The 16,599-nt window shown below is 37.6% G+C and overlaps 1 protein-coding gene across 1 annotated transcript in view; it reads left to right on the forward strand.

Annotated features, from left to right (window-relative positions):
• The first annotated feature begins 2,754 nt into the window (after window positions 1–2,754).
• The window catches only part of LOC128564411 (ovochymase-2-like), a 59,017-nt gene continuing 45,172 nt past the window's right edge, over window positions 2,755–16,599 (forward strand). The window contains 7 exon segments of the mRNA XM_053559894.1: window positions 2,755–2,842; window positions 5,041–5,150; window positions 7,033–7,124; window positions 8,898–9,070; window positions 9,432–9,527; window positions 9,820–9,971; window positions 10,641–10,871. Of these exon segments, the coding sequence (XP_053415869.1) occupies window positions 2,755–2,842; window positions 5,041–5,150; window positions 7,033–7,124; window positions 8,898–9,070; window positions 9,432–9,527; window positions 9,820–9,971; window positions 10,641–10,871 (942 nt within the window).

Here is a 16,599-nt window from a genome sequence, read left to right on the forward strand (position 1 = left end):
GACATAGGTTCACTTTGTCATTCTGTTTTGTACATCACATAACTTCTTTTTTATTCTGTGCATGTTTCTTTCTCCTCATGCCCACTCAACTTTCTGGGTAATTTTTAAGATCTGTCTTCTAACTCATTAATTCTCTCTTCAGCTATGTGTACTCTACTGTTTAACCTATTTTTAAAAGAGTATGTTATTTATTCTGGAGTGTCTCTTTTCTTCAAGTCTATGTAGCCTATTCTTAAAAAGTTTCTTTTCTTATTCATTCTTTTATTTCTTCAAAAATATTAAATACTTTGTAGCATCTATTAGATTGTAGGGAAAGATTTACCTTGACTTCTAGCAGAAGCTTGTTTTGCTTACTCTGAGCTTTGACAGGAGCCTGCGTTCTGCCCAGAAGACCTAAAGAATCATGAGAAAGATATGTGAACTGTGAACATGCAGAAGGTTGGAAAACTAGCCTCTGAGAATGTGTATGATAGAAAGAGAATGTGCTGTTATGCCAGACCAAAAGTTATGGTAAACATTCTCTAGATTTTAAACATGTCTTGAGTCTGAAAACAGGAGTCTTGCTTCAGGTCTGCAGTTTTACAAAAATAAGTGGACACATTCTGTATGACTTTTTCATATTTCCTTGTTTTAGTGCTGACATTTGATAAGTAATTTTTAACTACTTCTTCCTGCTTTGCGATAATAAATACAGACCCAAGGTTTGCTCAGCAGGTCTTCCTGAGAGCTCCTCAAACCCCTCCCACAGATTCTGTGTCAAGTCTCTTCACTCCTTCTGTCTAAACTCCTTCATTAGATCATTCTACTTTCTGAAGTTCTTGATCATCTAAGTGTGCTCTCTAATGTAATAGAATATCTAATGACTCTTGATGAGAATATGTCCTTCCAAATAGGTTTTGTTCTTTATTTCTTCCAGCTGCCTTCTGAATCACTGACTCAGGATAAATCTTGAAGCTAACTTGGTGTCAGAAGGGCTGTATTATGGGTCAAGTTGCTCACAAAAGTGACTGACAAACTGCAATAGAATTTTCAAGGGCACTTGTTGTCAAAGGAAGACTAAGTTTTTGAGGATAGCATAGACATTGATTGATTACCTCTTGGGGCTGATATTATTCTCACACCAAAAGCCAGAAAGAAATTTTTGGCTTCAGGATTAATGTATCTGTGGATAAAGCTTCAACCAGAGATTTGGGCTTTCTTCCTTCTATAAAATTTTGATCTTGACTAATATTTTCTAAATATGTGGTACTCAGAAAATTTGGGGTTTTTTAAATTTTTTTTTTATTAAATCATAGCGGTGTACATTAATGCAATCATGAGGTACAATGTGCTGGTTTTATGTACAATTTGAAATGTTTTCATCAAACTGGTTAACATAGCCTTCATGGCATTTTCTTAGTTATTGTGTTAAGACATTTATATTCTATAAATGTATATTTATAGTATATTTCACATATACCCTTTTAAGATGCACCGTAGGTGTGATCCCACCAATTACTCTCCCTCCACTCTCCCCCCCACCCCATCCTTTCCCCTTCTTCTTGGGCTATAATTGGCTTGGGCTATAATTTATAGCTTTCTTCTTATGAAAGCTATAAATTGGTTTCATAGTAAGACTGAGTACATTGGATATTTTTTCTTCCATTCTTGAGAACTTTGCTATGAAGAATATGTTCCAGCTCCATCCATGTAAACATGTAAGGGGTATAGTCTTCATCTTTCTTTAAGGCTGCAAAATATTCTATGGTGTACATATACCACAATTTATTGATTCATTCATGAGTCAATGGGCACTTGGGCATCTTCCATGACTTAGCAATTATGAATCAGGCTGCAATAAGCATTTTGGTAAAAAAAAGTTTTTGGTTTGCATTTATATTATCTGTAGGTGTTATATTTTTATTTTGTACAAGGGCAAAAATTACTGAAAGGAAATTAGCGGCTTCTGGTTTGACATTTTCTGTTTGGGGCAGGTAACTTATAAAAATTGACAGACAAATTTCATATTTGTATGTGGTCCTAGATGGCTTTAATCAATCTTCAAGTGTTTCTCATATACTGTGTGCCAAAAACTCAGCAAACAAAAAAGGAAGATTTGCAGGTAATCAGAGTCACTTTTCTGTGCCTAAACATCCACCAGGTATAGAAGTAAGGGAGATTTACTGTTTCCTTCTATAAATAATAAAAAAAAAGATGGGAAAATGCATATTCACAAATGCTTCATTGAACAATATCCTAGATGACTATTTAGTAGTCTGACCTGAGTGTTGTTTCCTCTCTTTCTCTAACACATGGATTTAATAACATGTAGTTACATTTGGAAAAAAAAAAGAAAAATTTTAGGATGGCCAGAAGGGTTGTTAAACATGTATGGAAGTCTACCATTGCAAACAGGGACAAATTCAATAGCCAGTCAATCCTGTTGTAGAAAGTAGTACCCTACACAAAAAAGCAGGTAATGTTTTCAAGTTAAATGCTTACATAGTGACCACTTTGTTAGCCAGATACACTCGGTGGAAGCAAGTCATTGTTGTAGGTGTAATGGGATATGGAAATATCACTCAACTGAGACCGCCTCTGGGGTTGATTCTTGTAAGAAACCACATTCAGACATCATATAGACATGGTTGAATACCTCAAGTCTGGGTTAATGAATAAACTTTTTTAGAATCGCCTTACTTCTAATCTCCCAAGGCTTCTTATTTCTGTTCTCTTTAGTCTCTAAAATTTCAGGGAAAATCTCTGACTCTCAAAATGCCTGTAAGCAGGAATAAGCTGATTTTACTACTAGGAATGCTCTGTTTGGAACAAGGCAAATCAACAACTCTTTCTCTCCCCAAAGGTAAGTTCCAAATGAAATCTATATAACTGCCTTTTACAAAGGAATAACTTTTGCTGGCAATGAATATCACATCTCCATTCTATATTCCTTTGGGAAAATAGGAGAAGAAAATATATTTTGGAGATCTAATCACCTTTCAAGTAATTATTTTGACTTTCTCACCTATAATAAGCATATGACATTGAAATACTATGATTAGAAACATTTATAGAATCCAAAAATATACTCAAATATATGAGTAATCCAAGTTCACTTAATGAAGCTAAGAAAAAAAAAATGCTGGGATTGTTCTCTTATGTGACCACATTAAACAATTTCATCTTCTTTCGCAGAGAAAATTCTAGCAATCAACATGGATTTATCAGCATTAATAATCTTTTGGAAAATGATCTTTCCATGAAATATGAAGCATATTCACTATAGTACTTTGTAAATGGTCTTTTCTTTGTCCTCAATTAACTTAAATCAAAAAACAAGTGTTGGAAAATTTCTGCATGATCATATTTGTGCCAACCCTGAGAATCACCATATTTTCTGCCTTGTTTCAATGGGTTCAGGAAATGGTAAATTTTGTGTCTAAATTTTTGTGACTGAAACAGATAGAAAATACAGTTTTGGGTGGCGCCTGTGGCTCAAAGGAGTAGGGCACCGGCCTCAAATGCCAGAGGTGGCAGGTTCAAACCTGGCCCCAGCTAAAATAAAAAAAACTGCAAGAGAAAATACAGTTTTTATCAATGTTATCCCTGCACTGAATTCAGAATCAAAAAATTAACTATTACATCTGTGGTCTTCCATTGTTTAGTTGCACATCATTTTGATTCGTAATTTTTTTCATATGTAATATGGGGATAACAGCCCTTGATTTACAAACATAAAGTGGGGATTAAAAAAGAAGTTGTGTGAAAGAACGTTGTATATTTTAACATATTGATCTAAGAGCTATCTTAAGGATGCATGCATTCTCAGAAAAAATCATTTGTTCATCCATGCACTTTTTCTAATACTTACTTATGTCAAGAATGATGCTAAAATCTTAGAAATACAGAGATGAATAGATGTATTTTTTCCCTCAAGTATTTTGTAGTCCAGTAATAGTGGTAAATCATTCATTATCATAATGCTGCAAGACAAGAACTATTGAAGGGATGAAAAAAGAGTGATACAAAACACAAGGGAGAGACACCCAACCCAGTTTGAGGAAATCTAGACAAGCTGCCAAGCTGAAGAATAAGGATTGAGGGATTTAGTAAGCATTGAAGTGTGGTGGTTATGATACAAAGCTTTCTATACTTTCCTTTAAAATGTGGAAAAGAATGACCTTCAGGAGGACAGAAAATGAACCATGTGGTAGTAAACATCTTTAATCTAGCCTGTCTGTCAGCTGCGGAGTCAAAAATTCCATTAAGGACAAATAAGTCAGTGCAATATTTTTAGGGGTAATGTCTTTTACACAAAGAGTAAGGAGTTTTTTTATTACCTGGAAGCCTTCTATCCTGACACTGGAATGTGAATCAGGACACTGTCTTCTTTCTGCTCTACTGTCTTGAACAAACAACCAGTCACTTTCCATCGCCACAGAGAATTAAATCAATAAAGATTTATTGATATCCAACTGTGTTCCAGACACCATAGGCCATGGTCTCAGACTCAGTCTCAGGGGTGAAGCAGAGAAGATATATACACAATTGCAGTCCAAGGAAGACTATGACATCAACAAACTAATTAAATAATGTCTATGTATCAGGAACTGTGCTAGATACTATAGATACAGATACTTCCAAGATTAGGTTCTTATCTTTGAGGATCCCACAGCCTAGTTGGGTTCAGAGAGATACAGGTAGCCATGATGGCATGTGGTAAATGTCACAAGAGAATACAGAGTGCTCTGAGGAGCCTCTTGGGGCCAGAGAGCTCAGAATCAAAAGCTAGCTTTATTACTGATAATCCATGGAGATCTACCCATTAGAACCTTCATCTTCATGAAAGAAAAGTACATCTCTTTATGATACACATGTTCTGTGTAACAAAATCCAAACAATCCCTTGTGCCACAAATCATAACAAATCTCAACAATTAAAGCCATTTTATCGTCTTTCTACATACTCCATGTCTTACAGTTTTCTTCTTGCTCAGAAGAATTTACTGTATCTCTCAATTCTAGAAACTATCTAATTACTCAATGTTTATATTTTTCTCAGCTCCCAACTGTGGGCAAACTCTGGCTAAGGTACATTCTTGGAGTTATTTTAAAATTTTCAGTCGCATTCTTGGAGGAAACCAAGTGGAAAAGGGTTCCTATCCCTGGCAGGTGAGTCTCAGGGAACAATCTTTCATGGGTGGGCTGTAAGATTTGTCAGGATTGGATCTCCCAGAGTCACACACCATCAGTGATCCATTCTGCCTACCTGCTCACAAAAGATCTCATGCATGTGCACAAAGACCCAAGTCCCTCAAGATGTACATCAGTTGAGTTCCAGAAGGAGGTAAGTTTAGAATAGCTACATGTGCTATTGATTTGTTTCATGTATTTGATCCCAGATATTAAGACTACTGTCCCAATCTTTCAGCCACTAAGACCAAAATCCTACTTCTAGAACCTAAAAATCTTTTGAATTTACAATTGATATAACATATTTTTATTCAATAAATATATTTTTTAAGAATTAATTTCAGTAAGTATATATTTTAAAATATTTTATTATACTTAAAGAAGACCAGAGAGTTAATATCTACTTTGTATTTAGGTATAAAGTTTGCACCCAATAGAACTCCTCAAGGAATAACCAACAATACTACCTGCTTGTTAATTAACGTTCAAAGAATTCTGCCTGAATTTAATCTCCTCATCCTCCCATGCCATAGAAACGCCTTTGTACCTCTATCTCTAGCCCATGGTATTTGCATATATTATCTTTTACAGTCTCCCAATTTTCTTAACCCAGGATTCATGCTATATTCTTTCCTCTTAACTTTTCAAGGAGAGCAATCTATTTTATTTTTACTTCTCTTGAGTCAGGCATATTAACTTTTAGGTCAATGGTTATTTGGTAATTGCTGGTTGATTGAGTTTATGTTCAGTGGGCTGAGTAGCTGAGTCATTGCCATTTGATTAACTGATTACTTAGTTGCATAGTTGATTGATCAGTTGCTTACTCGATCAATTGGTTGATCAAGTCAGAAATTCATATTTGAATCATAGTAAGAGTGATTCATTGACTTTTACTTATTTGCTCTTTGTTCTATTCTAGCCTCTTCACTGTACAACTTTTTCTTATGGGCTTTTTGGTTAAAAGGAGGCTAATTCTAACAGATTACCTTTTTACTAATTCCAAAAATAGGCGTATACTTATTAAAAGTATTTACTTGTACACAGCAAGTCATTTTAGAATCAAATAAAAATAGGATAAACCAGGCAGCGCCTGTGGCTCAGTGAGTAAGGCGCCAGCCCCATATATCAAGGATGGCAGGTTTGAACCCGGCCCTGGCCAAAAATAGCCGGGCATTGTGGCAGGCACTTGTAGTCCCAGGTACTCAGGGAGGCTGAGGCAAGAGAATCGCCTAAGCCCAAGAGCTGGAGGTTGCTGTGAGCTGTGACGCCACAGGACTCTACCAAGGGCGACAAAATGAGACTCTGTCTCAAAAAAAAAGGATAAACTAAAAATAGAAAGTATGTTAAGGAGACAGAATAAACAAGAGACATGAAAAAGGTATAGAGGTCAAATACTTAAAAGCATGAGAAAATGGTAGATCCAAACTATTTCTCTAAGAGGCTTGGAGGAATTGAAGAATATGTTGAAAAGATTCCTGGTCCTTACTTTGCTTTCCTTCCAAACATCTTCAGCTGAACTCTGCTGTACCATATACTCTTTGTCTTCATCCATAGCTACTTTTCATATTTTTATAGTAATAGATCTGCATCAACAATGTTGTGAAAATTAATATGTACTAACATTTCTACTTGCTAACTCCTCATAACCTTTATAGATGATCATTTCAAATTAACAACCTCTTGCTCAGACCCAGGCTGTGCATGTTCTGTTATAATAAATCCAGCACTACTCCTCACAGTGCATGATTGCTGATATTTATGAGTGAAATATCAGAGTCTGTTTTTCAAAATATGCTTCTTCACCATGTTATGGGGGAATCCAGGATATTAACTCGCCTCCATTTAGGTCTTTCCAATTTAGGTGTCTCTGAAAAAAAGGCAGAAGCATGTCTGTGGAGGAACCATCATCTCTCCACAATGGGTGATCACAGCTGCTCACTGCGTTGCACACAGGTAGGAAAGGCCTAGCTCATGGATGAAGACCAGGCCACTCTTTCCTCTCCCTCGGAAAATTAGCAGCAGTAAGTCTATTAAAACATGGACCTGTGTGATGAGTGACTATTGCTTTAGTGGAGGACCATCCTGATTTCTTGGCACAAATGGAGCTGGGTGGCATTGTCAGATAGTACTCAAGTTGGTAGAAAACATAAATTCTTTGCAGGAAAAAAAAACACTTCATTCATTTAAAATTACTGAAAGTTAAAAAAAAATAATAACATCCAAGTAAGAAAAAAAGAACATTACAAAGAAGGATTTTTGAAATTTTTCTCCTGGTTTTCTTCTATTTCAGCCAAAAAATTAACTCATGCCTGTAATCCCAGCACTTGAGAAGCCAAAGTGGGTAGATTGCCTGAGCTCACAGGCTCAAAACCAGCCTGAGCCAGAGTAAGACCCTGTCCCTAAAAATAGCCCAGCTTCTGGCAGTCACCTATAGTCTTAGCTACTTGGGAGGCTAAGGCAGGAGAATTGGTTGAGCCTAGGATTTTGAGGTTGCTGTGAGCTGTGACGCCATAGCACTCTACCATGCTGTGACAAAGTGAGACTCTGTCTGAAAAAAAAAAAAGAAAGAGAGAAGAAAGAAAGAAATGGATAAGAGAATAGAAAATAAAAGGAAGCCAGTAAAAGACAAAGTAGATCTCTGCAACTTCTTTCCTATTGAGCCTGACTCTCTAAGCCTTAGTTCAGCAGCTTCCATTCTTTATGCACGTCTGGTATGATCCAAATATCCTAATATTGTCAGTGTTGTTGGTATGCACTAGGCTTCCCCCATATGTTCCCTCTTTCATTTCAAGTCCATAAACATTCCCTGGAAGTTTACTTGGTACCAGACACTAGTGGATGCCAAAGACACCGAAATGACTAAAACACAATTCCTGCCCCCCAAATTGTTGATAATCCAAAGAAGGAGCCAACTGATCATTTCACTGCAATGTGGCAGGTGGTAGCCTGGAAAGATGCTATCCATTAAGTCAGGTGCTCCATGTAGCAAGAGTCAGGGAAGTATACCCAGAAAAAATCATGCCCTTTTCAATTTTCTATAAAAGCACCACTTCTGAAAATGAAGGGTCCCAAAGAATGGTGTGCTCAAAACTTTTAATCCAGCTCAATGCATTCTACTGAGTTCCTTTTCAGACAACATTGACCTAGGAAGATGGAGTCTTTCTAAAGCTAGGCCAGGTCTCTAAATTAAAAACATAAAGAAGAAAAGGAGAAGGTCGCAACTTTCCATTGTTGTAATCTGTTCTAAAGCCCTGAGTGTGAATGTTCTGTGGGACACAGAGTTATGCTGCTGTCGGACCTGCTAAGGATAAGAACTCTGACACCAAAGCAGTATATGTACTAGGAATGACAAATCATTCCCAAAGGATCTTGCTGGTATTAAGGCCAGGTTAGCCTCTTAGGGTAACTGAATAAAGTCCTTTATAGCTTTAGAACCCTGAATTATAATGTATGTGCAACTCTAGATATTTATAAACAACATCACAAAGTATTAAATGTATCCCATCATTGGCCATAGATGAGGCCTCTCTTTACTACCCATTCACGAGAACTGGGAATGTGTATTTTTTCTAATAGTTTTAGAATCATTCTCACATTCTCAGCTCAATGTACTCATATCCCACATTATCCATCCATATTCATATTGAAGAGGCCAGTTTGTCAACCATTACAACTGCACACAGAGGCACAGTGCAATTCATTCATATTACTGCTTCCTTTTCTTAGAAACAGCATGTCAACTTTGAATATCACTGCTGGAGAACATGACTTGAGCCAGAAAGAGCCAGAAGAGCAAACCCTCCCCATTGAGTCCATCATCACACACCCACATTTCTCCACCAAGAAACCAATGGACTATGATATTGCCCTTTTGAAGATGGCTGGAGCCTTCCAATTTGGTAAACATTTGAGGCTCACTCTGAATTATCCACCCCCTTTTCTCCATAACCTCTTCCCATGGCACATTCCTTGAAGTATATATTATGTACATATGCCCCACTGTTCTGACTCAAGCACTTTGAGACAGGGATTTGGCATAAAAATTGCCTTATCTGAAACTCTTTTTGCTTGTGGTTCTGGATGCAGGATTATGTGCAAGCAGGAGAGGGTCTTTGATAAGTGACCCCAGAAGGTATCAGTCAGAGATATTGCAACACTTACCCAGGTCATCAGGGGACTACCTGGATGCCAATTGGCAAGTGGCTTATGGTATCTTCTCCTCCATGAGTAAGACAAGCCCTGACTTGACCTTTCCTTCAGGCCAATTTGTGGGGCCCATATGTCTTCCAGAGCCAGGGGAGCGATTTGAGGCTGGATTTAATTGTACAACAGCAGGATGGGGCCGCTTGGGTGAAGGTAAGAACTTCTATGCTACTCTTCTTAATCAGAGGCCAGAACTTTCTGGCGGGTAATCAGAAAATAGAATTCTTAATCTACTTTTTAATAGCAATTGTGAAAACATTTTTAAAGACAGAGAATGTCATATTATACTTAGAAATTCAGGTCTTTCCAAAGGAGTCAAACCTGAATGGGACATCTACGGCTCAGAAATCAATGGACTATGATATTGTTCTTTTGAAGCTTTCCAATTTCATAAACATTTGTGGGTCAGCCAGCCTTGCTGGACATCCTTCTTTATGTTTTCCAGATGGTATCCTCCCACAAGTTTTACAGGAAGTGAACCTGCCAATTTTGACTCAGAATGAGTGCATGAAAGCTTTGTCATCCCTGAAGCAGTTCATTAGTGGAGATACCTTTCTCTGCACAGGCTTCCCTGAAGGAGGGAAGGATGCATGTCAGGTGGGTGCCAGCTGCTAGGCTGACAGGGTCTGGGCAAGGCTTCCATCAGTTTTGTTAGCAGGTAAGAGGCTGAAAGAAGGCTGAGTCCAGGTACTAAGACTGGAACCTAGAAAGAAGAGTCAGAAGTAGCCAGGGAAGTTAAGTCAAAATAAAGGGACAATTTAAACAATTTAATTTTAGCAAGGAGTATGAATTTAGAGGTCGTTTTCTTTTTCCAAAAGATCAAATAAAAAGATAATACTAGGAATGAATCAGGTATCTCTCATTCTTGAAGGATGGCTGGCTTTTCCTGTTTAGAGGTTTCCATCTTATGGATGTTGGGAACTTTACTTTCCTCCATTCTTCCTGCTAACCAAGAAATTAGGTCAATTTTATTGCTGAGCAAGACTTCCCTGAGTCTGTAGCATGAAACAGGAGAAAGAAGAAAGCCTACAGCTTTGTTGAAGGCCGAGGAAGGGAAAGGAGGTAGATTTGATGGGTTCCAGTGATATTTAAGGATCATATGGGAATTTTGCTTGGCAGTTCTCCCAACCCCTGAGTGTAAACTATAAGAAGTGAAGAGGTAAAGAAATGTTATTAGTCTTCATCTAGCATCCTTGTGGGTAAAAAGTGAGCACTTTTGGGTATAACATTGACAATGATGGTAACAGAGGCTTTTCCCCCTTGCAGGGAGACTCAGGAGGGTCATTCATGTGCCGGAATAAGAAAGGGGCCTGGACTCTGGCTGGTGTAACTTCCTGGGGCTTGGGCTGTGGTCGAGGCTGGAGAAACAATATGGAGCAAAGTTATCAAAGTGACCAAGGATCCCCCGGGATCTTCACAGATGTTAGTAAACTGCTTCCCTGGATCCTTAAACACATTCAGACTTGTAATGAAGCCACCACACAAGGTTAAGAAGCTGTCATTCTGCTAGAGCCAGAGAAAACATGGGCAGAGTCTAGACAAGACAGGACCCAGGAACAGAAGGGCTGGACTTCTGTTCACAGTGTAGAACTTCAGGATTGTGATATTTAGTGAGTTTACTCTAAAACAAGAATAAAGCAACATGCAAAATTCAATATAAAAAAATGAACCCATCCATCCTAGACTTTGTCAAATTTGCCTTTAATTGAAACTATCTCAGCTGATGATATGTTTTCACCTCTTCTCAACTGCTCCAGTAAGATCCAGCAAGCTATGGCCAAGGTCAGTAGTTATCAACAAGGGAAGGTTTGACAATTAAAACTATCTTCTGGCATTGCCTTCTCTCAACTCAAGAAAGCAATATCAGAAAACAGTTTTAATTGTCACAACTATTGGGAGAGGACTGGCTTCCAGGGGTTAAGAGATTAGGATACTGCTAAGTAAAACAAAGAATGATTCCTCTCAAAGTGTTCATAATGCCATAACTAAGAAATCCTGGCATAAGTTAAGGAAGGTGTCTAGGCATAGTAAGTCTGAAAAGGCCAGGGTCTATAAACAGGTGGTCCTCCATATCTTTAGGCTCTGTCTCAGTGGATTCAACCTACCATGGACTTGAAATATTCAGGGGGGAAAAAAGAAGAAATAACCATAAAATATAATACAAATTTTTAATTGTATGACATAACAACTATTACATAGCATTTATATTGTATTAAGTATTATAAATAATCTAGAGATGATTGAAATACTGTATAGAGGAGTTTGTCCAGAGATTATATGCAAACACTATACCATTTTATATAGGGACTTGAGTATCTTCAGGTTCTAGTGTCCAAATGGGTCCTAGAACCAATTCCTCTCAGATACCAAGGGATGGCCAACTGTACATTCTTCTACTAGACTGACCAGTGAACTAATTGAGATTTCTCTCTTATTTTTGACTTAAACAACAGACAGACCTTTCATTTTCTCACAGTCTGGAGGCTACAAGTCCAAGATCAAGGTACCAGCAGGGTTAGATCCTACTGAGGCCTCTCTTCCTGTCTTGCAAATGGCCACCTTCACACTGCGACCTTACATATAGTCTCATCAGGAGTTAGGGCTTTGACATACACATTTTCTGGTGGGGGTGGGGTGGGAATTTCATTTCTACCTGAAAATCCAACTTAATTGTTTTCTTAACTAATGGTTCTTGCCCTCAAAAAGGCTTTTTGTCCTTTCCCAAAGGGTTAATTCAAATTAGTTTAGTAAGAACCTGAGTTTCTTTTCAAGTGTATGGTACAGTGGTAGGTATCTGAGCCTTCAGTTTAAGTTGAGGCCAACTCAGCAACTCTTTTGTAGTTGTGGGAAAGTTATTTCCATCTCTAGCCACCATTCCCATGTAAAATGACCTCTTCTTCCTCAGTGTAACCTCTAAGTTAATCACTTTTTCTTAATTAGCCCTTTTAATTAGTGAAGTAAAATAATCTCCTTAAAACACCAGGGCTCACTTCCTACTTTGTCAGTTGGTCTCTTCTGTTCTTTCCATAGATTAGATTTTCATTTGTTGAATATTGACTTCAAAAATCTCAGCACTTTTGAGTCAAGGAGATGCTAATTTCTTGAAGTAGCAAGAATTTTTTTTACTAAGGCAATGGCCAGAGAAGAATAAAAATGAGGGAACAGAAACAAGGACAGTTCAGACTTGCCAGCCACTTAGATGAAGGGTGATGAGAGAGAGAAGGAGGAATCAATGATAGTACCAAGTAATCCTGTGGTTCTGTATACCACAAGTTTTGAATAGCATCTTTCTTTTTCTTTCCCAGAGCAGAACAGAATGAGCTCTAGAGGTGGGGTTTCCTTGCGCCCTGCTCTGCAGGACCATGAATTAACATCCAGTATTTCTGAATATCAATTCCCTTTATTTTTTTTTATTAAATCATAGCTGTGTACATTGATATGATCATGGGGCATCATTCACTAGCTTCACAGATCGTTTGACACACTTTCATCACACTGGTTAAGATAGCCTTCCTGGCATTCTCTCAGTTACTGTGCCAAGACACTTACATTCCACAATTAAGAAGTTTCACATATACCCTTGTAAGATGCACCGCTGGTGTAATCCCACCAATCTCTTCCCTCCCATCCTTTTCCCCCTTCCCCCTATGCTTAGGTTGTAACTAGGTTATAGCTTTCATGTGAAAACCCTAAATTAGTTTCATAGTAGGGCTGAGTACATTGGGTACTTTTTCTTCCATTCTTGAGATACTTTACTAAGAAGAATATGTTCCAGCTCCATCCATGTAAACATGAAAGAGGTAAAGTCTCCATCTTTCTTTAAGGCTGCATAATATTCCATGGTGTACATATACCACAATTTATTAATCCATTCGTGGATCAATGGGCACCTGGGCTTTTTCCATGACTTAGCAATTATGAATTGGGCTGCAATAAACATTCTGGTACAAATATCTTTGTTATGATCTGATTTTTGGTCTTCTGGGTATATGCCCAGTAGAGGGATTACAAGATTGAATGGCAGATCTATTTTTAGATCTCTAAGTGTTCTCCATATCTCTTTCCAAAAGGAATGTATTAATTTGCATTCCCACCAGCAGTGCAAAAGTGTTCCCTTTTCTTCACATCCGCGCCAACATCTCTGGTCTTAGGATTTTGTGATATAGGCTAGTCTCACTGGAGTTAGATGATATCTCAAAGTAGTTTTGATTTGCATTTCTCTGATGATTAAAGATGATGAGCATTTTTTCATATGTCTGAAGGCCACACCCCTGTCTTCTTCAGAGAAGTTTCTCTTCAAATCCCTTGCCCAGCCTGCAATGGGATCCCTTGTCTATTCTTGCTAATGCATTTGAGTTCTCTGTGGATTCTGGTTATTAAACCTTTGTCGGAGACATAACCTGCAAATATCTTCTCCCATGCTGAGGGCTGTTTCTTGCTTTACTTACAGCGAAGTGTTCTTGGCTGGACAGAAGCTTTTTAGTTTGACTAAGTGCCAGTAGTGTATTTTTGAAGCTGCTTCAATTGCCCGGGGGGGTCCTCCTCATAAAATACTCACCCAGACCGATTTCTTCAACAGTTTTCCCTGCACTGTCCTCTAGTATTTTTATAGTTTCATGTCTTAAATTTAAATCTTTAATCCAGTGAGAGTCTATCTTAGTTAATGGTTAAAGGTGTGGGTCCAGTTTCAGTCTTCTGCAGGTTGCCAGCCAGTTCACCCAGCAACATTTGTTAAATAGGGAATCTTTTGCCCACTGAATGTTTTTAATTGGCTTGTCAAAGATTAAATAACAGTAAGTAGCTGGATTCATCTCTTGGTTCTCTATTGTGTTCCAGACATCTACTTCTCTGTTTTTGTGCCAATACCACGCTGTTTTGATCACTATCAATTTGTAGTATAGTCTGAGGTCTGGTAGCGTAATTCCTCCTGCTTTGTTTTTATTTCTGAGTAATGTCTTGGCTATTCGAGGTTTTTTCTGATTCCATATAAAACGAAGTATTGTTTTTTCCAGATCTTTAAATTATGACAGTGGAGCTTTAATAGGGATTGCATTGAAATTATATATTGCTTTGGGTAGTATGGACATTTTAACAATGGTGATTATTCCCAGCCATGATCATGGTATGTTTTTCCATTTGTTAATATTTTCAGCTATTTCTTTTCTTAGAGTTTCATAGTTCTCTTTATAGAGATCTTTCACGTCCTTTATTAGATAAATTCCCAAATATTTCATCTTCTTTGGCACTACCATGAATGGGATAGAGTCCTTAACTGTTTTTTCAACTTAACTGTTGTTGGTATATATAAAGGCTACCGATTTATGAATGTTGATTTTGTAACGTGAGACGCTGCTATATTCCTTGATCACTTCTAAGAGTTTTGTAGTAGAGTCCCTAGTGATTTTCACATATACTATCATATCATCTGCGAAGAGCGAAAGTTTGATCTCTTCTGACTCTATATGGATACCCTTGATCACCTTTTCTTCCCTAATTGCGGTGGCTAATACTTTCATTACAATGTTAAAAGGCAATGGAGACAATGGGCAGCCTTGTCTGGTTCCTGATCTCAGTGGAAATGATTCCAATTTAACTCCATTCAATATGATATTGGCTGTGGGTTTGCTGTAGATGGTCTCTATCAGTTTAAGAAATGTCCCTTCTATACCGATTTTCTTAAGTGTTCTGATCATGAAGGGATGCTGGATATTATCAAAAGCTTTTTCTGCATCAATTGAGAGAATCATATGGGGGTCTTTCTTTTTTAATTTGTTTATGTGCTGGATTACATTTATAGATTTACGTATATTGAACCAGCCTTGAGACCCTGGGATAAAACCAACTTGGTCATGATGTATAATTTGTTTGATGTGTTGCTGGATTCTGTTTGTTAGGATCTTGTTGAATATTTTTGCATCTATATTCATTAGTGATATTGGTCTATAATTTTCTTTTTTTGTTGGGTCTTTTCCTGGTTTGGGGATCAGGGTGGTGTTTGCTTCATAGAACATGTTGGATAGTCTTCCTTCTTTTTCTATCTTTTGGAACAGGTTGAGTAATATAGGTACTAATTCCTCTTTAAAGGTTTGGTAGAATTCTGATGTGAAACCATCTGGTCCCGGGCTTTTCTTTTTAGGGAGGTTTTGTATGGTTGATGCTATTTCTGAACTTGATATAGGCCTGTTCAACATTTCCACTTGATTCTGGCTAAGTCTTTGAAGGTGATGTGCTTCCAAGTATCAGTCAATTTCCTTTAGATTTTCATATTTCTGAGAATAAAGTTTCTTGCAATATTCATTAAGGATTTTTTGTATCTCTGAGGAGTCTGTTGTTATTTCGTCTTTGTTGTTTCTGATTGATGAGATTAGAGATTTTACTCTTTTTTTCCTGATTAGGTTGGCCAAAGGTTTATCTATTTTATTGACCTTTTGAAAAACCAGCTTTTTGGTTTATTGATCTGTTGTATTATTCTTTTATTTTCAATTTCATTTAATTCTGCTCCAATTTTGGTTATTTCTTTTCTTCTACTGGGGTTGGAATATTCTTCCTTTTCCAGTTGCTTGAGATGTCCCATTAAGTTGTTAACTTCCTCTCTTTGGGTTATCTTGAGGAAGTTTTGCAGTGCTATAAATTTCCCTCTTAAAACTGCCTTTGCAGTGTCTCAGAGGTTCTGATAGTCCATGTCTTCATTGTTGTTTTGTTCCCAAAACTAGGCAATTTCTTTCTTAATCTCATCTCTGACCCAGCTATCATTCAGCATAAGGCTTTTTAACTTCCATGTTTTTGTATGAGTATGCAGATTCCTGTTGTTACTCAGCTCAAGTTTTATTCCATGGTGGTCTGAGAAGATGCATGGAATAATTTCTATTCCTTCAAATTTTCTGAGGTTAGACTTGTGACCTGGGATGTGATCGATTTTGGAGTAAGTTCCATGGGCTGATGAAAAGTATGTGTAGTCAGTTTTGGGGGGGATGAAATGTTCTGTAGATGTCTGCTAAATCCAAATGTTGGATGGTTAGGTTTAAATCTAAGATTTCTTTGCTCAGCTTTTTGTTGGAGGATCGATCCAACACTGCCAAAGGAGTGTTGAAATCTCTGACTATTATGGAGGTGGAGGAAATCAGGTTACTCATGTCAGAGTTTCTCTTATAAATTGAGGTGCATTCTGGTTGGGTGCATAGATGTTAATAATTGAGATCTCATATTGAGTATGACCCTTAACAAA

The sequence above is a fragment of the Nycticebus coucang genome, chromosome 14, assembly GCF_027406575.1.
Source record: "Nycticebus coucang isolate mNycCou1 chromosome 14, mNycCou1.pri, whole genome shotgun sequence".
Classification (NCBI taxonomy): Eukaryota; Metazoa; Chordata; class Mammalia; order Primates; family Lorisidae; genus Nycticebus; species Nycticebus coucang.